At 41.4% G+C, this 27,010-nt stretch overlaps 1 protein-coding gene across 15 annotated transcripts in view; it reads left to right on the top strand.

Annotated features, from left to right (window-relative positions):
- Positions 1-27,010, top strand: part of BCAS3 (BCAS3 microtubule associated cell migration factor) — a 297,790-nt gene that overhangs the window by 77,997 nt on the left and 192,783 nt on the right. For 12 of the 15 annotated variants that reach the window (XM_040082182.2, XM_040082188.2, XM_040082190.2 and 9 more), the window contains 3 exons: positions 2,401-2,665; positions 17,427-17,577; positions 24,365-24,409. In XM_040082182.2, coding sequence (XP_039938116.1) covers positions 2,401-2,665; positions 17,427-17,577; positions 24,365-24,409 — 461 coding nt within the window. The remainder of the gene's footprint in view (positions 1-2,400; positions 2,666-17,426; positions 17,578-24,364; positions 24,410-27,010) is intronic. The other 3 variants (XM_040082187.2, XM_040082183.2, XM_058422966.1) reach the window with 1 other exon arrangement.

The raw sequence follows: 27,010 nt of genomic DNA on the forward strand, positions 1-27,010 counted from the left end.
TTGTTTATACTCTGAGCAGTTGAGAACTCGGCATAATGTACAGGAACGTGGTGGGGAACAGCACGGCCCAGGGCATAATTTATAGGGGTTTATTCATGGACACAGCTGATTTTTGAAGTTGTTTCTGAGACTGCCAGGATGAGCATTGTCTTTTCAGCCTGGTCCATGCCTTCTTCCAGTTCTGCTGGAGAGTTACGGGCTCCTTTGCGGTGCACAGATGGATTTGTGCTGGTTTGATGTGAGCGTGTTTAATTCATGCCCTTGGAATTGGAAATATTCTCTGAATCACCTCCTTGAGCTGCCCGTGGTTCTGCTGCTCCTCGTGTATCTGTGAAAGACAAACGAGGCCGTGTTTGAGTCCAGTGAGCAGTAGGTGAATCACGTGGAACAGCAGCTTCCAAAATACTCTGCCACTGCTCAGCAGGGTTTCATAGCTCTGTTCCTCTAAATCTTAATTCATTGCATACTCTTCCCTCAACACTTTCTTCCATGTTATCACTGAGCATTTAAATCCTTCTGCCTTTGTGGTTTCAGCCATGTTTTAGGCAGCCATGGCCGGGATGCCTGCTCTGACTGGAGCCAGTGTTTGTGAGCGCTTGTTTTAAAGAGAGCATTTGGGATTACTGAGTTCCACACTTTCTTCCTGTAGATCAGGAATACTTTTTTTCTGTGTAATGTTTACACTGAGGAAAAAAAAACATCCTGTAGTGATTGTTTCCCAGTTTCTTGGCTGGGGTTGTCATTTGCCAGGGCTGTTGTGTGTAGCTTTTGAAACAACATAACCCTCAGGGTGCCAACTGGAAACTGAGTATTAAAGAGGAAACACACAGTTTTGTTGCATGTTACAGTGAGATGGAATTTTTTCTCAGTCATCTCACAGTTCTGTTGTAACTGAGAGTGGCAGTTTCTACACAGTTCATATGTTTGGTTTTGACCAGGAGAATTTGCCACTTTAACAGCAAGTACTGAAATACTCTTGGTGGCATCGTTTTCCCTGACTCCACGGCCTTTGGGGTTTTTCTGGAGCCCTTATTAATCCCTGTGGGGTCTCTAATCCCTTCTGAGCAATCTGTTAAAGGTGAAACACTTTGTAAGCGACCTGGGAGCTCTGAGTGCTGCGCTGTAGGTGGGTCAGAGCTGAATCCTGCACGTGCCAAAGCTGACAGGTTTTGGGGAGCTCGCTGAGATGCGTCGTTGGCGGCTCCTTTGGGGATGTCACCGGGACTGAAAGGAGCAGGTGTGTAGCGCTGGTTTTAGTTTATCTCGGTCATGTCGATGAAGCATTTTGTGTGACAGTCTGTCAACCAAATATCTTGTCACAAGTCACAAGACTTAAACCCTTTTTTAATCTCTGAGGCTTCAGGGCTCAGTTGGAAACCTGCACTTTGATGAATACTTTGCTGCTTTTGTCTGGAATAGCTGGAGTGCATTTCTGGAATATTTGTCAAGATTTTATCGGTGTTTACTCCAATTTGAGTACCTAGCATATTGTAAAACTGGCTTCAGTGAAATCTTAAAGAATTTTATTTAGTTTATGCTGCTTAATAATATAATGAAAACTAATCCTTCATCTATATGTTTGTTTGCCATTGTAAATCCCACTTGTGCCCATGGTTCCTTTTAGTCAGCTTTTACCTTTAAAAACATTTTTGGAAGAATTGTTTCAGGACTTTTTTTCTCTATGATAAATCATTTTAACTTCAACTACTTGTTTTCTTGAGTTGTCTGCCAGGACAGGCTTGGAAACAAACTTTAATCTCTCTTTTAAAGCATTCCTTCAGGAACAAGAATTTGCTTTCCATCAAAGCGTTGTGTAAAGCGCACTTAAAAGAGAATTAAATCCTTCTGGACTTCGTATCTGAGATCTATGCAAGGAGTAACCGTAGTGGAAAATGTTTAGCAGTATTTTTATATTTGCTTCAAAACTGACCATTTTAAGTTATAATAAGACTTGTGCCAGTATTTGTCAAAATCAGGCCCAGTGGTGAGATCTCTCTCTTTTCTTCTCATCCCTCCCTTTTCCCGTTTTTGGGCAATCTCTAAAGATTAAACAAGCAAATACAAAACATGTAATTGAAACAATTTCCCAGCTCTTTTTAGAACGAAATTCTTTTTGAAAACTACACCAAGATCTTGTGGCTTTCTGCAGCACTTTGCAGCATGGTTTGTTGTCATCATCTCAGAATATTTTGAAAAGTACAGAAAATTTGCAAGCGTGAATTGTAGCGTATATACTACGTACTAAGTTCATTGACAAATGCACCAAAATTCAAGTCTAAATTGCCTGAATGTGAGGGATTGTTTTCCCATTTCCAGTTCAGATTTGTGTTTGAGACACGAGCCCTGTGCGGGAGGTGTGCATGTTGGTGCCTTCATTGCCGTGTCGCCGCTGTTTTCCAGGTACAGGACATCTCCTTCAGCCACGACTGCCGCTGGGTGGTGGTCAGCACGCTGCGAGGCACTTCCCACGTTTTCCCCATCAATCCCTACGGGGGCCAGCCCTGTGTCAGGACTCACATGTCCCCACGGGTGGTCAATCGCATGAGCCGCTTCCAGAAGAGCGCGGGGCTGGAGGAGATCGAGCAGGAGCTGACGTCGAAGCAGGGAGGACGCTGTAGCCCCGTGCCCGGCCTGTCCAGCAGCCCCTCTGGCTCACCCCTCCACGGTAAAGCCGCTTTCTTCCTTTCTTCCCATTGTGAGGATAATGTGAATTTCATAAAATGAGGGGCTGTAGATACCGTGCAAAAATATGTGATGTATGCAGATACTGCAGGAATGAGCCAAGGTGGAATCACTTCAGAAAGACAGTTCTGGTTTTGCAGCTTGCTCTAAGTAAACAATGCTATCACAGGTGTGTTAAGAATTTCTGCTCAAAACTGAAAGGTTGGGGGTCTTTAGGTTTCAAGTTTTGTTTCCATGTAGCACACAGTCAGTAAACTGGTCTGTATTCAAAGAATTTTTTTGCCTAAAATTCTCACTGGCCTTGATGATCACAAAGCACATCTGTATATATACAATAAATACTGCTTGAGGAGAAATGTGGGAACAAGGCAGTGGGGAGTTGAAGGCACAGATTTGTGTCTACTTTTTGTGTGGGGGGGAACAATGTGACAAATAGTGTGTAAAGGTAAGAAAAATCTGTAAGAATTGATCTGTCCATCCTGTTCCTGTGGTGGATGTGCTGTGGAGAAACTCAAAGGATGTGAAGGGGAGCCTCAAAAAATGTTCAAATGTTATTGATGTCACAGCTTTTCCAGTTTTGTCTTTGCTTTCAGCCTTCCCCATTCATGAGGTCTGTGCTAGAAGCTGTTTTGTTTGCACTCAGGATTTGCTGCATCCTTATGCCTCCTTTCTGTTGAGAGTAAGTCACAAGTTCCATGGAAGTGAAATTTTGAATAGCAGTTTGTTTGGGGTAGCCACCCTTTTCCAGTCTGAGAGTATTAAAAATGGCCAGGAACAGTCCCTCTTCCCTAATTATGAGTAGGATTAGGAGCTCTTGTGAAAGCCCAACTATGTGCTGGGCTTTCTGCTATAGAGAGAACCTTTGTGGGATTTCTGAATCAAAGGAACTCTTTTATGACTTGGTGATTATTAAGGGAACCAGACTTGTCTCAGAACAACCCTCCCTGTTTTTTCCCTTTCTTTGGACTTCTCTGAACAAAGGTTTGTGCGTGGCTGTTCTGGAGCCATCCTCTTCTGCCTGGAGCCACTGGAAGGCACCCAAAACGTGCTCTGAACTTTTCCTCCTCGGGAGACAGTTGTGTATCTACCATTTCACTTCCTCTCATCTCTGTACAGCAGCTCAGCCTGAAACAGGCTGGGGAGTGCTCCAAAGATTTGCTATGGCACATCCAACCCCTTTTAACTGTGGACATCATGGAGAGGAGAGGAAGGAACTGTCAATTTGTGTGGCTATCACCCAGCCAATTCTATTTTCTGGCAAGGGAAATTGCAGTAAGTTGTTGCCTTCACAGTACTCCGAGGTACATTTGAAGTTTTGAATAGCTTTGGTGCTTTTTTAAAAGAAGAATCAGCAGTTTCAGGATGCTCAGTGGTGCTGGTAGGAGACGGGCGTGCATGGACGAGTCACTGAGAGAAAGGCAGCAGCTTTTAGGGGAGTGTCTCCAGAGTGCTGGGGCTTCAGTTTGCAGATGTCTGTCTTGAAAGATAATAAATCAGATTTCTTTCAAGATCTCCGTGCAGTCATCACTGCTTGAAAATTAGCTCTGTTTAAACAATCAGCTCCACTGGAAGTCTGCACATGGGTGCTGAGAATTAAGGCAGGAAGGTGACTTTGATTCCTGGAGGACTTCACACAAACTGTGCTCATCACTTCCGCAGTGCAGAAGTTGGACACGTGCTATGACTGTGTGGTGGTAACTTGCAAAACTTCATATGAACATTTTTCATGAGAGATTTGTGGGGATTGTGTAGAGGAGTTAGCACAGATGTCTTAAAAAAATTAGGAAAAAAAATAAAATAGTTGTGTTTGAAAGAGTCCATTTGGTAAAATGCTGTAATATTTTCAGTAATTTTATTGCTGCTTTTTCATTTCAGTAATCTTTCAGTTCCCCTGGCTGAAGGCAGGCAGGATATTGAACCCTATTCTAAGCTTTTTATAAAAAGCCATTTATCATCAACTTGTAAAAAACCCCTGAAGTTCAGAGCGACTTTCAGCAGAGGGATTGTGAGTGTGTGTGTGGCGGCAGGATTAGCCAGAGACCGATGATTATTTTAATTTGTGAGCTAAGTTGTATTTACTCAGATTGTAACAGCTCCTTAACGTATTACAATGTTAAATTATTGTTGTTTGGAGGAGTCGCGGCAGTCTGGTGACAGAAGTGTAAACGAGTACTCGAAACAGAAAAGAGCAGTTCTGGGTTTAATTCTTCGCTTTACTTCTAACGCTCTGCAACCCCTGGTGAATTTTATTCAGCCGATTTTGTCTGTCAGCTCTCTGCTGTGTGACAACAGCAATAATCTCTGTGTTCCCCGCGTGTGGAATGACTTTAATTTTGTAGCTTTCTTCAAGAAGAATAACTGTTATGTTCCTTAATCACCCCTCTAAGTGCGGCTGATTATAATGGAAATAAAGCCAGAGACCATGTCCTGGAGAGCGCCACTGCTCTGGGACAAGGTGTTGATTAAGTGACTGATTCAGAGGAGATTGTGGCAAACTGGAGCATTTTTCGGTGTGAAGTCACGTCATCACGATTTGCCTCTTACATCTTTTTCAATTTTCAGTAAACCCTACATTAAAAAAACCTGCTTTTAATCTTCCTGTTGGTATTATTTTTGCATTGCAGTATCATTGCCACAACCTTAGGCCAAAAGACTGCGCTGGCTTATCTTCCCTTTTGCTTAGCAATTGTAATTTATTGATGGTAACTTGTGATCAGTTTTTGTTCTTGTAAATATTTCCAGAGCTCGGGCTCTGTCAAATTTTTCTCACTTGGTTTTTTGCCTCCTGGTTTCAAAATGAAACTGTTTGCTGTGTATATAGTAGCAAGGCAATCTATTTACATTGTGTTGGAGCACCCCAGGACTGTTTACCCACACAATGTCAGCCTTTGCTGGGGGTAGGGATGATTTCATTTCCAAATGAATCATTGTTTGGCTTTGTTCTTTCTAGCAGAATGAAGTAAACTGTTAAACAGAGGATGATAAAGAGATATTTCCTTTGCACCTTTTATAGCCGACAGAGATTTTGTTTGGGCTGTTCTGTCTGTTAATGCAGCGAGGTTGTATTTTTGTCATTCCCTTGGATTGCCAGAGTGTGTTGTCAGGAATATCTGAGTTATGTTGGGATCCTTTTATGGGCTTTTACTATTATAAGATTATTACAACATCGGTTGGTTGTTGGGGCGAACATTAGGGTAAAATGTGGCCTTACGTGACCATTTCACTTGTATAAAATTGGTTTTACTTGTCTCACAGGTACGCTGTGAGTAGTTAAAGCACAGCCACGTCCTTGGTGATGCAAACTTCTCCCTGTTCTCTTCAGCACACCCACACGTGAATAGCAAGGAGCATTTAGCTGTAAAAATGCAATGCTTCACTTGGAAGGCTGAAAACTACATATAACTCCAATTATTTTAATCCTGCAAATTAAAATTTATATAACATTATAAATTCTTGCACCACCAGTAAGTGAAATAAAGTCTCTGCAGCTCTGCTCGCTTGGTTTTCTCTGTTGTTGGCTGCAGGAATTTCCAGTACCAGAACAAATAACAATCCAGTAAGTTAACATTGGATCTACAGCTACACATCCACACCTACTAAAAATGTTCCATAATAATATGATACTCTCTGAATTTTCCTTGCATTTCATTGGGGATTGAAGTATTTCTTTATTTGCCAAAAAACTGTTCATAGTATGTTGTGGTTCTGTTTCAGATTTAATACCAATGCTGAGAGGGAGTAGATAAATTTAGAATTATGAAAAAACTGTGTTGTTCTCGATACAGTGCATTCAGGCTTGTATTTATCTCTTTATAAATATTTTAGTATGGCACGTTTTTCTTTGCAAAATCTTTTCTAAGTTTAAAAATCAAAAGGTTTTCTCTTGCTTTTCCTTAATTTGTCACAATCACGACATGATTAAAATCCAAGCATAAAACTGGGAGTTTGATAAACATGTAGCCTGAGATGCCTTTCATTTTTTCACGTTACTTTTCACTATTTCCCAGAGTGAAACTCCTTTTACTAGAAGAATTCTTATGGGAAAGCAGAGTTGAAAGGACTGACATCATCAGCCCTTCCTGAAAAACAGATTGGTTTCCTTTAAGTAACACTCACTTAAGAAACCACCTATTTAGAGAGAAGCAGACAAAAATAGTTTCAAAGAAAATTAACTGTATAATAACTTAAAGCATTGAAGGGCAGTTCCTTCACGAAACGCTGTGAGCACGAGCTGAAAACGGCTCTTGGAAAACTCTCTATTAAGTTTAATGTTTCTCTTTGTAGCGTCTCACGGTAGAAAAACAGTTTGCGTGGAAACAGCGAAGCAAGCTGCAGCATCGGCCCGCGTCGTTTTAACGCGCTTTTAACATTCCTGCTTGAGTCATTATCGTGATTCTCCACAGCGTCCCACCCGGCTCTTTTTTAATTTAAGCGTCATTTCAAATAATTTCAAGTAATTCCTTTTGCAGCTCCGTTTCTTAGCGCAGCTTTCGTCCCGGACTCGTGGGCCCCACGCCGGCTCTCTCAGCGCTGCCGCCTCACCCGCCGCGGCCTGCAGGGGGCGCCCTCCCCCCGGCCATGGCGCCTCAGGCGGAGCCGGCCCTGAGGGGGACCCGGCCTGGAGCCGCCGCAGCACGGACAAATGGTGGCGATGAGGCTCAAACCCTGTCTTTTGCACTAAATACAGGCACCGAGCTGCTCGTATAGCCATCATAAATATTTATTCGCAAGTATAAACCCTCCGCAGTCTCTGTGCTGCCTGAAGCATAGAGTGATTCTCTTCACACCTTCACCTGAAGTTTCTCTTCACGGTTTTAAGTTGGTAAACACTCCCAAAACACGCCCCCCCCCCCCCCCCCTTCAAAAATTAATTCACCTGGTGGGAGTTTTCTGCTAATGACTTTTAGGGACCATTCTATGATTCTGTGATGATTCTTTCTTTCTGCAGCAGTCCCGGTGGTGGCGATGGAAGGTATAGGGCTGGGAGAAGAGGTGGGAAGAGCTGTAATCAGAGTTTGGGAACCAGCCAGCAGCTTACTGGGTTTAAGGGAGCTGTGTTTGCTGTGTTTTAGTTGCCATTCCCCTCCCCACGTCCCTCCTTTTTTTTTTTTTTTTTTTTTTTTTTTTTTGCAATGGGTAGAGAATCAGTGGAGTGAATGAAGTGGGTGGTGTATTTTGGATAGTTCCTGAAGTGGAAGGAAAAGATCCATTCCCTTTGCATAAGTAGGGAAGTAGACTGATAAATTCTGTCACAAGGGAAGTTTGTGTCTGTACATCAGGTGTTTCTGTGGCAAGTTTTTGTAAACAGCGTAGATCGAAGGCTGGGGCATATTTGTGTTGGTATTAGAAAGAGAAGTTTCGAATTTTCCAGACAGATTGAAAATTGAAGGGGACGGACATCAGAAGGGAATTGCAGCTCTGGAGATAGGGAGTGTAAAAATCTATGACTGAGTGATTTAGCACAGCAAATGCTGTAGCAGCGGTCAGAGCAAACTGTTTCGGAAAGGTTGTGGGTAGACAGACAGAGGGGAAATAATCGGCAGTGCACAGGAGACCATGATGGCAGAGATGGATCACGAGGTGAAGGGAAAGGGGAAGGCAGAGAGGGGTGGGATTACCGCAGATGTGAGCATCCCACTGAAGTTTTCCTGTCAAGATGGATGATTTCAGTCTTGGTAGCATCAAATGGAAGGAAGTTTTGAGAGGGTCAAGTGCTGATGTGTCAGTCAGGTACTGAGGGAGTCCAAGAAGTGGTAACTGGAATTTTAAGTGTTTATCTGAAAATGACTTAATGAATGACAGCTTATAATTCTATGGTTATTTAAATTGTTCCTTTGATTACTCCCTTTTAGTTTACAGTAAACCCGTGTTTTTCCATCCACAAATCTCCTCAGCTAACCAGGTACATAAAAGACAGGCTAGTGCATTTCCTTTTTGCACACTGCAAGGAGTAACGACATCCTGCAGCTGATGCAGCTCTTTGATCGGGTTTTGCAGTCGCCAGTTGGAAATTGATAAATAATGATATTAATGATCCATGAGAAGGAACATGCTGGACTTTACATCTTCTCAGTGTGTCAGTGCAGAGGGTTAGGTACCCTTGTGTACAGCTGAAATGAGCGTGATCAGCACAAATCCATCCGTGGGATTGAGATTTGGAGTAACAGTCCAACTGAAAAGGGCTGGTCACTGAAGGAGTGACGCAGGAAAGATTCTCTGCATGGTTCATGGCCACAGCACAAAGGGGAAAGGCTGGAATTAGGTCAGGAGCAGAGTGGACTAGCACAGGGGAGACGTTGCAATCCAGACATTCGTTGGTGGGTCAAGGAATGTAAGTGGTTCAAGGGAGCTGCCATCAGTGAAATGACAAAGAGTAGCTTTGCTCACCTGATACAAGCCTGTAATAAGTTAGATCAGAAGGTGAGAAAGTAGAATCTAGAGTTTTTCAAGAGACTGTATCAGCTGAAGGAGGAGGTTTAAGTATGGAGGGTGTTGCATGACAAGGGAGGTTTGGCATGAGGGAAGGTGAAAGCATGTGAAGCTCCGTGTAAGTAACCAGCGAGGGGAAGGAATGGGGCAAGAGCTGGTGGGAACAATCATTTTATCTGATGGACATGCTGAGTTCAAGCCCAAACACCTTCTGCTTCCCGTGGCAGTGGGTATTCTGGGAATCCAGGGCTGCTCCCTCGTGTCTGCAGCCTGAATCAGACTCCCTGTCTATATGATTGGTGATGGATTTTGCAGTAAATGGGTGTTGCCCTTGCTGCCCTCTTTTTTTTCCCCAGTTTATTATTCTTAAGTAAGGCATTTAATCAACTATGCATCTTTGGTAGCCTGAAAAATGTAAACACTTTATGGAAAAAAACGTAAGCATTAAGATTAGAAATAAAATATACTTCTATCTTTGAAAAGGTTTATCTTTACCCTTAAATATGCTGATTGAGCTTATTCTTTTTCGCTTAGCCCTTGTGGGCTGTTAAAATCAGTTGCTTTTTCCCATCTCAAGGAAATGCATCTTTGACACTTCTCATGACCTGAGTCACGATGCTGTCACGGAGCCAGAAAACATCCTCAACGGTCATGGGTAAAAGAGCAGAGCTGCCAAGGGTGTGCGGTGGGTGCAAGAGGGACAGATTGCTTCAGTTCCTATTCTATGGGTGTTTCAGACAAGCCATTTATTATAATTACCCATGGATATTATTATCAAGTTCTCAAATGCAGTGGTTCTCAAGGCACTTTTTTTTTTTTCCTCATAGCTTGGGATAAATCTCGTGTATTCAACCCGGATTGAATTCAGATGCTAAAATATTTCTTCTTATGGTTGCAATTGGAGGAAAAATAAGGCAGAGATGGAAAGGTGAGGATAAAAAAATCACAGATTTATTAACATGTAGTTTATCATCAAAATAAATTGTAGTAAGCTCAGCCCTTTGGGTAAGGGGCTGCCATTAAATTTTCCCTATCTCCTCACCGAACACATTTGCACACAGAGTTGTCCTTCAGAAATTCCCAGCCCAGTTCATTTTGCTGCTTCTAAGACAGGCAGATCAGTTTTTCTGACTGCGCTGTCTCAATACAAAAAACATTAGGCTCATAGAGATAATTTTATTCTGTATCATTTGGAAGACAAGTCTGAGACACTGAAATTTTCCAAAGTTTACAATGCTGAAGTGTCTCGGAGTCGTCCCTGAAAGAAGGCTTTGAATTGAAATCTGTGCTGATCTGAATTATGATGGATGGACACGACGAGGGGCAGCAATAGTGCATTCTTGTTTTCTCAAGCGCTCCATCATTCACCAGCAGACAGCGTTAGCAAAATTCCCATGTGCAAGAAATCGGAGCAACAGAGCCTCTCCCCAGTGCCCGGAGGCTGCCTGCACGATAACCTCATTAGTGCAGTGTTAGTCTGAGCTCAGAGAGTCCTGTCCTCTCAAGAGTTTGCAAACTCCAGTCCAGAGCTGGCTTACAGCCACGTGGTGGTGAGGATGGCACTGCTCCTTTGTGTTTATTATTTGCAACATACTCTGCAGCTACCCCCGTAGTAGTTACAAGAAACTACTCTTGCACTCTTCACGTCTGTGGAGAGCTGAAGGTGCAAGAGGCGTTTCAAAGAGGATGGACTCGGCCCTGGCCTTAGCTGGAGATGACCCAGCAAAGGGTGGCCAGTTTGGCTGGTAACACCATCTGGAAGAGCCCAGCTGAAGCGTTGCCGCCGCTGCCTGCGCAAAGCCTGAAGCCAACAGCTGGCAAACCAGTTTGGTTGGGTTTATTTCGAGTTTTGCCCATACATGGACTTGAGCCTTGCGCAAACAGTTTTTTTAGTTAAATTAAGTCCCAAAAGATGATTATTATGCCAGACTTATGTGTGTGGTGGTGGAGGGGTTGTTCTCTAAGGATATCCATCTTTGTCCAGGTAGAGGCATAGGCAGCAAAAGAGGTCATGGGAGTTCCTTCTCTGCAGAGCAAAAGAGGAGATTATTGGGTATCAGTGAGTGGGACACTTCATAACTGAAGGACAAAGTTCCTGAAGCTGAAGATAGTAGGAAAACTCCAGAAGGAGGAAGGGACTGTAATGAGGCCGTGTTCAGATTTTGAGTGGATGTTGCTGAAGTTCAAGGAGCTCGGGTGAGAGGGCAGGGGTCTCTGTCCCAGCAGTGACCGAGACACTTGGGCTGGCGCTTGCGCATCTCTGCAGAGCGCTCTGACTTAGGAGCTGTCACCATCACATGCCTTGCCTGGATGCAGAGAGCAAGCTCTGCTTTCTTAGGGTGATCCTGAGATTTAGTGCAGCTGTGTTTCCAAAGGTTCCATATCAAACGGATTTAAATGTTACAAAAACAACCGGCTGCGTTATTTTCTCCCATCCATTCCAATGGAAGCAAGTTAGTGATAAGTTTAGCTCTGAGTAGCTACATGATGTATGTACAGTAGCTAAGACAAAATATTCCTCCTTTAATGGGTCTAATTATACTGGAAATATTGAAGGTTAGGGTGTGAAATGAGTTTAAATTTGATAGGACACAATTCAAGGAAATGGCAATGTAGTTTTAATTGAGAGGCGATCGTTAAGTAAAATAATTCGTTTCCTGACTTTTTCTAGGAAAATGTCTAACATTTTACAAAGAAAGATAACACATGTTGGACCGAATAGAACAAACCATGAAAGCAAAAGCCCACTTTGGCAGTAATTAGGGCTCGTGGTGCTGGGTGTGTTTCCCGGGCCGTTACTGAGTTTGTCTGTCAGGCTCTTCCAAGGACTCTGTGAGCCAGCATTGCTTCCGCTGGGTTCTCTGCTCGGGTCACAAGGCAGCGTTTCTCACCAGGGCGCTGCTGTTTCCTCTTCCGACTGTAGTAGATTACAGATTATACTGGAACATGTCTGAGGAGAGGTCAGAAACGAGGGTGAAAGTCTTGGAACTGAAGCTGGGAAGCTTTCCATTCTCATCCGGGAAACTTTTTGTATTGAATCAAAAGCAAAGCAAAATAAACCGCCGAATCCATGACACTTCTGTTTTTCCTGCCATTTTTTGCCTACCAGTTAGAAAGGCTTTTATTTCCCTTGCATTATACAATTAGGGAATGTTTAGCTGAGGAATCCTCAGTGTTACACTGAAGAGAAATAATGGCCAAACATGGTTCATTTTCCTGTAACTTGGCCTCCACATGATTGCATAGCCTGGAGTTACTGCTTTTTTATTTACCAAATTATAGATGTTTATATGTAGTGTTAATGTCAGTAGACTTCGTGGTACCCTTTGAAATGGAGTCTGTTAAATACTGGAAGATATAAAAGCTAATCAAGTGGGGTTTGAATTTTAATGACACTGCATTACTAAGCTTTTTGTATTGGAGTAATGGAAGAAAAATGGAAAAAATCAACATAGAAGCATTTTATTATAAGGCTGAGAGGTGCTTGATACCACTTTAGTTTTTCAAATAAAGTGTATAGAGAAGCTAAAATCCTTTTGATCATTACTTTCCTACCAGAAAAAATTGTCTGGGCCAAGTTGTCTCTGCTTTGCTTGCTGACAGTTTACAACAAAGAAAATCCTGCAGCACTTGGGGACATGTCATACACATGCTGAAATTTAACAGGTAAAAGGGTTTCATTTCAGTTTGTTGATAAGTTGGTGTTTGCATCCCTTAGGTGTGAGGGTGTAGTTTTGGTTTTATGCTTGGCTGTGATTTAGGAGTTCCATTTCTGTGCACAAATGGGATCTGTGGTACTGATGGATTCAAACTTGGTTGAAATCAGATAAGAAGTGATTTGGTTGCATTAATGTGGGACTGTGCGTGGACTAAAGAGCAGAATAACAGGGGCTTCACCCACATCATTCTTTCAGGATCCTATAAAGTCCTTTTGCCACACTGTGTTGCTGCTGAACACAATCCCTGGGGCTGCGGAATGTCCCTGCCAAGCTGCATTTGGATGTATAATTGTGTCATTGGTAGTGCCAAAAATCAGGGTGTTTCTCCTCCTCTCTCCTCAGAGATGATCTCTGACAGCAGTGCCCTCAAGTGCTCCGCTCAAACACTGACCAATTTGAGATCTGGCCCGAATTCATCAAGGCTCTTAGTTGATCAGAAGAGGACATGTAACTGTATTAATTGCTTTCAGTTGATTGATTGCTTTTTGAGCAGTGTGAGAAACTCGCAAGTCTTGAATGTTTTCCCCTTGATGTAGCTTTCCTTTCTTAGCCCAAAATACAGTTTGAAAACTTAAAAAAGAGTGATTTGATCAAATGTTTAAAGCTCATATTCCGGCCTAAATAGTGACTTACAGATTTAACATTGAAGGTTTATGGAGAGCTGAGGGTGTCTCTGCCCAGGGGTTGAGGAGGGAAGCGATGCTGTGGGACCCGGAGCCTGTCCGGCCATACCTGGGAGCTGCTCCTGATGGCTTTTCCACAGATGTCCAGCTTTGTCAAAAGCCACTAAATCTTGTGAAGTTTATTTTCCTTATAGCATCTGTATTTTATAATGGTGCTTTTAATTTGTTTTTTCTTTGTCTGCTGGGATTTCTTTTGTCCGGCACTTGCAGGCCTCCCTTTTTTCCTCGGTGGAAGTGAGTCTGTCAGTGATGGCCGGTTTGGGAATACAGCTCGGCCCGGCCGGCCTGGCGGCCGCTCCCTCCCTCTCACAACAAAGCCCATTGTTGTTTTCTTCACTTTTATCCTCAGCTTAATCCATTTCTCCTTTGAGTGTCAGTGGAATAAAATGTCTGGAAAAGAGTGGCTCAGGTTTTGTGGGGATGAGTTGGTGGTGGTGTTGCAGACTCTCAGCATACAGGTCCAAAACCAATGGAGTGGGTTTTCCATGTTTCTGTAGGCAATGTTTGCCCAACATAAGGCTGCACTTGCAAATAAACTTGCCAGACTCCAGAGCCATGGTATCCTCAGCTTTTTGGAAGTCCCTTAGTAAAATTAGTAAGAGATTTACCAGCCTAGACTGGCTTTAATGTATCCCATGCACAGCTCTGATATGAAAATCTCCTCGGTGGCAGCCCATGGAAAGACAAATACTTGACCCCGTGCCTTGCACTGGGTCCTCAGGGCTCTGGGTGATTACCAAGGGAAAACGCCTCCTTGCTTGGGATGCTCCACTGGAAATGATCCTTGAGGGGACACGTTTGCCATGGAATTGTGATGGTGATGATTAATTGCAATAAAAGCATTCCTGAAGCAGCCTGTAGGATGAGATCTGTTTGTGTCAGTCTCCAGCCATTTGCAGTTAAATGCACTGTCCACATGTCAGGAGGTAACTTGAGTTCATCATTCTGCTGGATGAAAAATACTGGATATTTCTACCCGACTTAAATTTTGGCTTATTTGTTGCTTGTCCTTTGACAGTGAATCAACAACGGCTTGAGCTGTAGAAATAATGTTGATGCTTGACTGCATTCTTTGTGCTCTTTTGGCCCGATCTGACTGCCCTGTGCACACACAACTCCTGTTTGCTGCAGGAGTTTCCTACTTGGAAGGGCTGGAGGACCGGAAGGGGAATTTTTGGGATTCCTGGATGGGTAGAGCAGCACACCAGAAAATTAGGGGGGGTTTCTATGACCTTAATCGTCCCCACTATCTTAATACCATTGTAGTCAGATTTACAAGAACAGTTTTCTGATAAGAAATAATTTTTCTCCTCTTTGTAGCTTTCCAACTTTTAATTTTTGACTAGTATCGCTTTTAGTTACAATTTTTGCAGTTAAGCAACTGACTGTTGCAGCAGAAAATGCAGGTTGGCAGGCAATGGTTATTGTGACATATGTTTGGTATTTACAGCTTTTCCATTTGTCACAGCAGAATTTTTTTATCATGTTTGTGCTGTGAAGTGCTGTGCGTTATGAGGTCTGGTTTAGTTAATTTTTTATTGGGGTTTGTATACATCAGATTTAGCTGTACTTCCAAATACATAGTTACAAATTAAATGCTTGACCTTCTGAATGTTTTTTGGTTTCTTTCTCAAAGAAGAATTGTCTTATATTCTAGTCCCTTTCAGAATCTGTTTTATACATTTTCTTTTTTTTTATTGTTTAGCACTTTTTTGTTGTTGTATAGTTATGTTTCCTTATATATGAGCCTAAGAATTTGTAAGCTGTTGTGCCTACAATTAATGAAAAACTCTGAAGGGATGAGATAATCCTGCAGTTTTCCAAGTATCCCTAACTGCTGTGGGAGTCCTCAGCTTGTATGGAAGCAAAGCAGCTCATCCTTGTGTAGGAAAGACGTCTGTAAATTCCTCATTTCCCTGCATGCAAATATTCCATTGAATCAGCTGAAGGCTTTGCATATGGAAAACCACATGAAGCTGGGAGCAGAGGGCACTGAGACATGAAATGTGCCTTGAGAGGGGAGAGGGGGCTGTTCCAACCCAGCCTTTGGATCAGTGGTTCAGAGTTAATCATTAGATTTTGAACAAGTAGAAGAAAACAAATTACAGACATTTGGAGCTCCCTCAGTGGATACCGTCGGTGTTTGCTGTGCCTGTGTGGATCCAGGGGAATATGGGAGAGGGAAACACTTCCAGAGAGGCCTTGGGTGCATGAACGGTGACTAATTAGACAATAATGCACAAAACTATTCATATGCCTTCCTGCAAGAACCAAAAATGCATTATTAAACTAATCTTAAAAAAAAATTAATTGCATCTCAGTCTTATTTAAAACTGAGCTGTTTGTTGTTTTTTTTTTTTTTCCTTTTCCTTTGTGTTCCAAGTTGGTGCAGGAAAATTGCTATTAATGAAATCTGCTCTCCGAGAACTTCAATAGGCTTGTTCTTCATTAAAGCCTTGCTGTTTCTCTTAAAACGTATTGATGGATGCTCAGGCCAGATACTTATCACAAAATACACTTTGTAATTTCATCATTTCTGTTATTGTGCTTCTCTGAGACACAGAGGTCTGGGGGCTTTGCAGAAAAACCCAAATAAAACCCCCGAGCTCCCAGTTATATAGTATTAAAAGAAGGGTGAAGGAAGCATTGAGTGTCTTTAGGATGATGAGACATTCATTAAGATTTTTCTGCCTTCCTTTTCCTATTTTCAATCCATCTGAAGTACCATTAAAGCTTTTCAGGCAGCTTCCTGTGAGAAACCCTTTGCTGTGCTGTTTTTCTTCCTTGAAAAAAGGTGGCTGCTCTTGAGGCAGATTGTATGGATTTGGCCTGGGATTTGTATAATATCTGTGTAGAATGCATCGGTTGTTTAGGAACCTAATTCCCAATATGGTTCCCTTTTGATTAAGAACAAAGCCAGCGTTTCACAGCATTATAGGAATACAGAAAAACAAGTTAATGATCTAAACCTTTTAATTCATGGTTGCTTGTCTATTTAAAGTACTTTTGATTCTGCTATAAACAGACTGGCCCCTTTTTTTGTTTAACTTCTTTCTTTGGTTTCTTCACATTTCTTTCTTTACTGTCCATGAAATTTGGAGCTAGTTTCCTTTTCCAACTGAAGAATGAAAGGTTGTGACTACAGAGTGATACAGCGAGTAAGAAAGCGTATCCAAACTGGGCGTCCATCCAGCACAGACCTCTTTGAAATCAGCTAAATTTAGGGTTGTTGAGGGCTTTTTTGTTATGTTTTCCCTTTCCTTTTTTTCAGTACCTGTGTTTCATTTTCATCTTTTTTGAATGAATATGAAATTTGTTACTTTTTTGATTCTTTAGTGATTTTTACATCTAGTTTGGCGTGGCTTTATTTGACATGGTTACTTGATATTTCCCTCCAGCCTTAGTTCTGCAGATGATTATTCTGTGTGTCTTTATCCGTCGAGACAACAAAAGCGACCTTTTCAGGACTTCCAATTACCAACACTGTATGTGGTACTTTAGGAAAATAATTCCCTTCCAGATACTCCTTTTTTTTAAGTAGAGAATTGGAATCCAGAGCTTGTCCTTCAAATCGAACTCGAAAACTTTTCGGTGAACAAAACTGCCAGGCAAGCTGCAGCAGCAGGAGTAATTTCTCTTGCATGGAAAGGAATCCTTCCTTATCCTCATATGTAAAATTAGTAATTCCTTCTTCCATTGTAATTTATTCTTTATCTGAAATGAAAATTAATTTTTTGGATTTTTTTTTTCTTTTATTAAAACAGCAGCTTGTTTGTGGGGATTTTTTTGTGGGGTGGGGTTTTTTTGTGTGTATTTTTTTTTGTCTTTTTTATCTTATTTCAGGCAGATGTAGAAATGATAAATGAAGAAAGAATTCCAGTAATGTGTTTTATTACATCTCTATCCCATCAAGGTAAATTGAACAGCCAAGACACTTACAATAACTTCACAAACAACAATCCCGGGAATCCTCGACTCCTGCCTCTCCCAAGTTTGACTGTGGTGTTGCCTCTTGCTCAAATCAAGCAGCCAATGACATTAGGGACCATCACCAAACGCACAGGGTAAGTGGCACAAACCTTCCTTGGCCTTTATGATTCGTGTGGAAATCATTGGTGTTATTAGTAAGAATTAGTTTTATTCCGTATTTTAATTTTAGTGTATGTAATTTAATACCAGCAGAAGGGGGGTGGGAGGAGGAGGAGACTGAAAACATCAGATAAATAAATACAACCTGAAAACAAACCTCTGTGAATTCAGGAATATTCATTTGGGTGGGTCAGGAGACGTTTTCACACCAGGAATTGGAACGAAACATAAGCAGAGCTGTATTCAATCAGAATAAAATATGGTTGGTTTTTTTTTTTTTCTAAGTTTGTTTATTTTGATTTCCAACCTTTTCAAGCAGAAACGATTTTTGACCATCAGAACTGAAAAGACAGTAAGCCAGGTTGAGCAGAAAGGCAAAACTTAATCCTGCTGTTTTCTTGACCTTATTTTTCTTCTGTTGTACTCTGTTCTGGGCTGGGTAATTCATGTGTGGATTTCCACTCCAGAGTCAGCTGCACTTTGGTACCTCTCATGTGCCATGATAAAACTATTCAAAGTACTTATTAGGAGAAGCTCCTCTAAATATATATATATTACAAGATTTTATTAACTTCCTAAACCATAGCAATTTTTAATTAATTAATACTGTCTGACAGCTGACGTTTTTCTCTTGCTAAAGTTTGAATATACTTTTATTACAATTAAAGCGACAGGGTGACGATTATATTTTTCCTCTCTCATTTTCTGGTTGCTTGAATTCCTCAGTACTTTCCAGTGAAAAATCTGATTGATCCGTTAGTTTTTGGAGGGCTTTTATATTTTTAAGGGAAGTGGATCGAGCACGGCATGTGGTTGGACAGAACAACTGCGAGTCCTACAGCTTCCTAACCTTTTCCTGCATTTTGGCAAACGCACTGCCTCCCTTGCTTCAGTGCTTTCCTGCTCGAACCCTGCTCGTGAGCTGAATTTTTCCCTTGTGTTTCGTGAACCGGGGAATTATTTTTCAGGCGAGAGCTCACGAGTGTTCCCTCTCTCCCTGTGTAATTCCCATATTTGTGCTTGAGCTCAGGACGTGCTGTAAAATCCCCTGTTGCTGGGTGCGCTGGGTGTGAGCGCTGGCGGTCAGAAGCCGGGCTGTGCGCGTGTGTATCCATTCGTGTCTGTCCAACAATCCGCTCCTGCCCTTGCCGTGAAACGGGAATTTCACGGGGCTCATTGAGCCAAACGTGAGGCACGGACACGCAGCTGCCCCAAGCACAGAGAGAAATTCCTGAACTGCGCAGATAATCGCAAATGGGACTTAAGAAACAGTGAAGAAGCAGTTTGAGGGCCATGTTGAGGTGTAGCTTCCTCCACAGACACATTTCAGTTGCTTATTTTTGCCTTTTTAGTTCTCTGCTGGGTTTAAAACAAGTGAAAAAGATTTTGCCGCTGCTCAGGTGAATTTTAGACGCATGTGGTCGTGGATGAGGATGGGAAGGGAGGTGGGATCAGGGGGAGGTTGTCACAAGGCGGGGGGTCACAGTTCCTCAGAGAGGGGAAATACCAAGAAACCTGACTCAAAGAATACGGCCAGTGAAGGACGGAAATGTAGATGTGGGCTCCCAGAACTGGAATAGGCACTTAGAACCACCTGGGACACGGCAGAGAAAGAAATTAAAAATGCCCCGGAGGGCCTGCCAGGGGAGGTGGGTGATAGGAGCAGAGAAGAGGAGGATTGGGAAAAAAGTACTCGGTTTACAGTTGTAATTAATGCAAAATTCTTTACACAGGTTTCCTTTATGCTGTGGTGATACCAGCAAACCTTTCTAAAATTATTGCAATTGTAGTAAATCTGCAATATTTCATTTAATGTTTTATTCTTAAACATCTAAAACACATTTGGAGTGTTCGTATTTGTAGTTTTCCGGTAAATTATACTATTCACAAACTGTCTCTGTTCTATTTTATGTAATTTTTAAAACTAATTAAATTTAAAATGCTCAGTGAGGTTTATGTAAGGGGGGAAAACAACAGTCATGGGAAATACCCTGCTGTGTAAATAGAGTTTTCATGAATGAGGATCATAATTTTCAGCACAGCCCACGTAGCCTTGTAACGCTAAGCCGAGAGCTTCCTTCATTTGTTCTGCATCCAAAATATTTGATGAAAGTACACAAAATTAACATGAGAAGCTGTTATTTATAAAGCAGGGATTTAAGAGGAATGCCTAGGATCCAAGAAGCCTGGCATGCCTAAAATGACCAAATTGAGACAGCAGCCTTAACTTAAACCTCCAGGGGGCAAAGCGTGTGTTTAACATATTTAACATCTGCCCTCATATTTCTGCAAACACATAGCACTGGAAGTCTGTGCAGTGTAAGATTTCGACAGGACAGGGACCATCTGCCTCGCTGGGAGAAGTGTAGGAGGCATGTATTACTGCAAATGGCAAAAGACAGATGTATTTACACCTACATGGTCAGCACCTCTAAGCGCTGCTCCGAGGAAACAAGGCTCTTCCTCGGGAGCAGCTGCTGAACCTTGCGATTGTGCAGCGATCAGAAAAGGAGGCGGCATCACTCGCCTTCCGCAGTCGCTGCTCGGCCGCCCTCAAAGATTCCTCTCCCGTGCTTGTGACTTTGAAAGAATTAAAAATCCAATCTGTTGCAGCGCATTTAAGCAAGGCTCAAATACTGTATAATTAGAGGGCTGGATTTGTCAGTTTTATTTGCTCTGAACATCAGCTGCTTTAATATTAAATCTTCGTGAAGTCTTGTAGGTTTTATTAACCAAAGAATCGAGTTGGGGTTTGTTCTGCCAGTATCCAAGACAGCAAAATATTTTCCAGGTACTGAAAGGACTGATCAGTGCTCTTAATATCATGTGTCTGGAGCAGAGCTGCAAAGCATGTCATGTTGCTTGACAGGTGGAATTGCAGTAAATTTTTTAGAAGTGCTCCCTGTAGCCCTCTGGGAATGAAAGACGGAGTCTGGAATTGTGTCATGACCGTGCTGTTCATCACAGATGCTTTTTTTCCCCCTTGCAAACATGTAGATTTTTGAGCATGTTCTGATCAGTCACTGCTCTGAATGCAAGTTCCACTGTCAGCATGAAGTATCTTGGAGCATCCCCTCCACCTTCCAGCGCTGTCCTTTCCTTCTTCCCTGCCCTCTGCTTCTGCCTTTGCTTTTTCAAGTCTCCCACTCTAATTTCCGCACCTTCGTCAAGCGCTTCATTTTTGTCCCTACATTTTGTCATCCCATTGACTGGCTTTCCTGTAGTTTGTGCTGTCAGCACATTCAGGCTTTCCCAGAGGGGCTCTAACACTAATGAGTAAGGAAGCTTCTGATGTTTTAAAGATTAGGGGGGGATGCAGGACAGCACAAGAGCTGGATTTAATAAGTCTTTCTATATCCCTGCCTCAGTTTCCCTCTCAAAATTTTGATAGTGATGTCAAGGCTGCTGAATGGGTTAATTCATTGCTCATTTACAAAGAGCTTATAGATTGGAAAGGGGAAGAGCTGTATGATCCATCTTGTTGTCTATAAAAGGCAGTGAATCAGAAGATCCTAGAATTCAGCTTTGTGCCCCTCAGTAACTCCAGAAGCGTTCCCTGGGTTTGTGGGATGACTCGTAGTTAATTTCCAGTGGGGACATGGATGAGCTGTAATGGGAAGGAGGGAAAGAAAAGATACAATAATTGCCCCAAAAGAAAAACTGTTGTCAAAGTTGGCTCCTCTGACTGCGGCATTTGTTTTAACCTCCTCAAGGGACAGGGTCATTATATTTGTATCATACTTCACTCCCCAGTTCATCCTTGCTGGAGTGAGCAGCAGGATGGAACCTGCATTAGCTGGGTCTTGTCAAAACACAGAAATCCAGTGTGCGTTGCAGGAGAGGGATAAACCTTGCGTTTTTCCAGCCAGGAGATTTAGATAGTGTATTTTTAAACATGAAACTCTATCCTTTCTTCATCCCATCCCTCATTCCACCCTCAGTGAGGAAGGGGGAAGCAGGTAAAGTGTCTGATGCAAATTTATCATTTTAATTTTCTGTGCACAGAAAGTCACTGATATACCTTGGGGTTATTTTGTCTCAGGGAGCTTCATTTATCCCAGGGTCAGCTACTGCAGCAAACAAAAATAAGGGGTGCAAAATCACCACATTATGGTGCAATTAATTAGGAAAAAATAGCTGAAAAAGTAGAGAGAAAAAAGTAAAGCTAAAGAATTCAGCACAGTTGTCTGAAGCCAGACATTCTCTTTCTGGCACATTTCTCAGACATCTTTTATATCATTTTTAGTTTTTGTAATACATATTAGTAACAAGACAACTGCTGTAATGATTTGTAATTGATAAAAAATGCAATAATTTGGACTAAAGTTTGTTCAGATGTCACTGTTTATGAAAAGATTCTTGATTTGGCATGATGAGGGTTAGAATAAATGGGTATTGCACAGCTTATTAAAAGCCTCGATAGTTTTATTAAACATAACAACACAAAATCAAAGTATTTCAATTTTCAGTTTTGCTAAAACTCAGGATCAGATAAGAAACTGCAAAAATTCTGTCAGAACTTTGAATGGGGAATCATCTTCATTCCATGATTTCCTTTGGAATGTCTCCCTAGCTCTGGGAAAGGGGAACCTGGGTGAGTTTCTGCCTTGGCACTGCTCTCTTGCTGTCACTGAGCGCAGCCATCTGGTGCTGTCTCTTCAAGGTTGGGTTATCCTGTAATTTGTGGATTCTCTCTCGCTCTTAATTAGCATTCCATCCATATAATGTGAAGGAAATAGTGGAAAACAATTGCTTATATAAATATCATAGGGGAAAAATGGTCATCTTTAAAGAAATCGGGTCTTTTGATCAGAAAGGAGGTGCTAAGTTGGTTTTCTCACACATAAAGCATTTTAATGAGACTCTGCTGTAGTCTTTGGAAGTGTAATTACATTTTCTTCATGATACAAAATCTTCTATCCATTTCCATCCATTTTCTATCCAAAACCAACAGAACAAAACCTTCAGTTGAAGCCCACCTGGGCCAATTTGTATTTAAAATAAAGAGTATTTGTTAATTTGCAAGTATAATCAGGTCAATATAGATGTTGTGGAAGAAGAAAGAGCCAGTGTTATCTTCTGAAATGTTTAATGGGCTCAGCTAAGTGTTATTTGTGAGGTTTGAAGACAGAGCAACTGAGGCAGAGAAGAAGAAAAAAAAGTCCAGACCATCCATGATTATAATTTAGAAATTGAATTCTAAGTTCCCAGGGAGATCTGACCACTCTCCAGTGACTGTTCAAATTTACACTCGATACATTCTAGGTTCCAAATTATGTTGGCTTTGGGTTATGCAGGAGATTTATCTTTCAATTAAATATTTAAGCAGTGCAATAGTGCTGGACTCATCTTCTAGACTGGCCTTTGACTCAGGGACTGGATGGGCTGATTCTATCGGAGATCATTCAGTTCAGACAATTTAACTGGGTTTTAGCACTGTTCAAAGATGATATATTAGGTCTAGAAGGGTGGTTGGTTCTGCCAAATGAGCTCTGTCCCCAAAAATGTTAATCAATTTATTAAATACAAAAAGTTAAAGGCCAGTCCTTTATATGGAGCTCAAAAATTGTTTTTTCTGGCCTATAGTACTAATTGAAAATCAGGGGTTTTTTTTCTGTAATATTCTATTCTTTATTGGATGTTTGCATCTTTGCATGTTGAGGAATATATGTCTTAGGTTTGTACCTTCACCTGAATATTTTTTGAGAGGATCCCTTCATTCATTGATGTTGTGCTCATGTCAGATTTAGTTCACTGAGTTCTTTTTTATCAGGCTGATAGCCTTTTAATTGTGTTGGTCTATGGCTGAGTGCTTTATACATCCTTCAGGGCTGGACCTTTTCTGGGAATTCTTTCACCTGTTTCAACTACCCAGAACTTATCACTGAGTCAGAGTATGAACAGAAAACAGAACCATTGGCATTTACAAAATCAATGATTTAGAGGTTTTTTGGATGGTGTTACATCCCAAATGAGACTCAGAGAGGCCTTTGAGCATGTGAGGAGCTCTAAATTTGACTAATTTTGCTCCTTTTCAGATTTTATGCAAATGTCACTATGGCAATGGCTTTTTAAAGGGAGATATCCATTGAAAATTCCCTCAGATTAATAGGTTAAAAACTCTCCACTGTGCAAAATACTTTAACAAAACATGGAATCAATTCATGGTATAAATTGTTGGGTGGCCAAAAAGCACTCAGCTCTAGATGTGGCGATTTGAGCATCAAATACGTTTGAAGTAAGTTAGGCCTCTCTTTCCTGCATCTGTGCAAGCTTTTGAGGGGGGGAAGATTTCTGGGTCAAACAGCAGAATTCCATGGGGTGTTTCTGTCCTAGCAAAATGCTGAGAATTTCTCCCTAAAAGGTTCTGATTGCTCCTGTTGGTTTTATTTGCCCTCCTCTCAGTAACTTTGTAAAACTGCCCCACTCTAGCCCTCAATGTTCCATGGAAACCCCCACCTCTGAGTGATTTGGATGCTAATTCCCTTTTCCTGTCAGTTCTGACTTCAGGCAGATTGGGGGGGGCCCTGAGCTGCGCTTAACCCCAGCTCTAACTCTGAGCCCAGCTTGCACCGATGTCCCCCGCGTGCCCCATCCCTGGGACTGTGCCCTGGGCACTGCTGCCCCCCTGGCAGCTCCTGCAGGGCATCTAACGACAATTCTGTTCTCTTTCTGCATAATCTTAATAGCATGATATACAGTGTACTTGTTGGGAATTGAGTTCTCATCTAATTTCTGTGCATTTTTCCCCTTTCCATGAAGACCTTACCTGTTTGGAGCAGGATGTTTTTCCATAAAAGCTCCTTGGTGAGTTCCCAGTTCAAACCCAGCATGCCTATACTCCATTTGCTGTCCTCGCTGAAAATAACTCTGTGCTTAGACCTTTTAATTTTGGATTAATTTTTTGTTTTCATTTGTTTACCTGCATGGCTGATCCATAGGTTTCCACCCACATAATTTCACTTTTGAACTATGGATGCGTGTTCACCATCAAGCATCGCAAGGAATTGAATTCACTTTTTTCCCCCCCTTTTTTTTTTTTACCTTTGAGAGTGCATTTAATTTTTAAGTAGCAGGGAAGTTGAAAAAATAAATTATTTCTAAGTGGGCAGAAATGATTGCAATGTCTTTCCAAACAAGCCTCTCTCCTTTTTTTCTATATTGCTTCCTTTATTATTGTAGCACTAAGTTGCTTACAGACAGAAAACATCGATGATGACCTCTGAAAAATAAGCCAGATTAGCAGTGAGTAGGCAGTAAAGTACTGCACTGAGAGGTGAAGCAGTAAAATGGGCACTGAAAAAAAGAAAAGCTGATTACTCTGGAGAAAAAAAATCACAGAATGGCCTGGGGTGAAAGGGACCTTCAAGATCATCTCGCTCCAACGTGGGAAACAGTTCTGTTAAAATTGGGATAATTGAAATAAAAGGGGGGTTCATTTTAACATGAAAAAATGCAGCGTATTGTAAGAATCCAGACAAGAGAAAAAAGCAAGTTTTAAAAAGTTTTTTGATGTTGGAGTTTGATTCAATACTTGGGCAGTGCTGCATCACCTCAGTCACCACCTTGTAACAGGATCGGGCTTAGATGCTGGAAATTTTGGAAAATAAGAATGGAAGAAGTAGGAACGCCTTAGAAAATTTAAAAGCTTCCAGCAAGGAGTTTTCTGGGGCTTGGGTTTTTGGGGGTTTTTCTGTGGGTTCGGGATTTTCGCTTTGGTTTTAATTTAGCTAAGGATATCTATTAACTCTGCCCACCAGTATCTGTTAGAATATTTGTACATGGCTCTTGGGTCTGCTCTAAAAGCTGGCACCACATGTATCACCCTTAATGTCTCTATCAAAATATTCTCTTCAAGAAAAGGACTTGTTAGGAGCTTTGTAGGACACAGAATTCCAAGGGGAAGGCTGAGGAGGGATTTGAGAGCTGTGCCAGGGGAAGCAGAGGGGAGGGAGGGAGGAAGGGAAGGGAGGGAGGGAGGGATCTTTGCCTTATTTGTGGAGAATTTCTAATTCCTGAAGTACCTCCCTAAGAACCATTTCTAAAAGCAGTTTATGGTGCACCAAAGAGTTTTGCCTGATGGTGACCTAAGAAGTGCAGAGGCTCTGGAAGATGAGTTTTGGCAGTGAATTTCTGAGCAAAGGCTGTGTGGGTCACCCCTGCACGAAGCAGGAGACGTCGTTAACCAGGATTGAAGTAAGATTAAAAGGCTGAGATTAAAGAGGAGAATATATGAAATAGGCTCCAAAATTGTTGCCTGTCTTTCACAAGACTCTTTTTGTGGTTTGTTTAATGCCAGTGCTAGCTCAAAAATATGGTCCTTACTCGTCTACAGAGAAATTAGGATAAAAAACACACTTTGGGTGGGGGCAGAAATCATGTTGTTTCCATTAAAGTCTTAATGAGACCTAAAATTCTGTAAACAAAATGGATGTTGATTTGACAGCTAAGTGCCTGGTGAATAAAGGATCCTACCATTGCTTTTCATGCTTTTTCTTGCTTTATTCATGATCTGACAACTGGAAACATCTTTCTTTTCATGTTTTAGGCACAATTATAAATGAATTAAAATTGGATTTTGAGACAGATTTTTTTTTTTTGTAATTTTATGTGTAATTGCAAATTTCATGCAGTATTTTTCTCCTGATAACTTTTTTTGCTGCTTATGTAGTCAAGATAAAACTTATTCCATCAGCAGTCACAGATGTTTCCATTTCAGTAGGTTTAGTGTGGAATAAGTGCTTTTGTTTTTATGAATCTCATATATTTGGAATGTATTTGTTGGGAATATAAAATCAAAGCGATTTTCAATCTTTGCAGACTGGTACTATTTGACTATAAATATTTGAATATATAAGGCAGCTCCTTGATATCACATAAATGCAGTTAATTTATTGTTTTAAAGTCATGTCACTTGTTTGACAATGGATTTAAAGATAGATTTAAGAGCCAGAAGAACTTTGTGAGAAATAAAGCTCCTTCATGAACCGTGCGCCTCTGGTTTTCAAAATATTTTAAAAGCATTAATTCTTACCAGTAAAATAATAATAATTAAGATGTAAACTAGTTAAAATATTGTAACTATTTAATATTTTTACAAAGAGCTGCCACAATGCATTTCCAGAGATTATGGCAGAGTTTGATGCATTGCAAAGTCAACAAGTGGAAGCTCTGAATGGTTTCAGTAGGTCTTAATCTGTTCTTACTGTGTTGGCAACATGAAAGAACTTGCACGCTGAGCTCAGTCTCTTCATTGCTTTTTAAGCTCTGACAAAGTGATGTCTTCATTTTCTTCTTTAGTTTCCTCCCATCTCCTTTTGTGCTGTTTCAGTAGAGAATGTCAGTTGGCCACCTCTGTATCTACATCTCAGTGCTTCTGCATTTAAAATAGAAATGATCCTCCAAAAT

The sequence above is a fragment of the Hirundo rustica genome, chromosome 19 (assembly GCF_015227805.2).
Source record: "Hirundo rustica isolate bHirRus1 chromosome 19, bHirRus1.pri.v3, whole genome shotgun sequence".
In the NCBI taxonomy this organism is placed as follows: domain Eukaryota; kingdom Metazoa; phylum Chordata; class Aves; order Passeriformes; family Hirundinidae; genus Hirundo; species Hirundo rustica.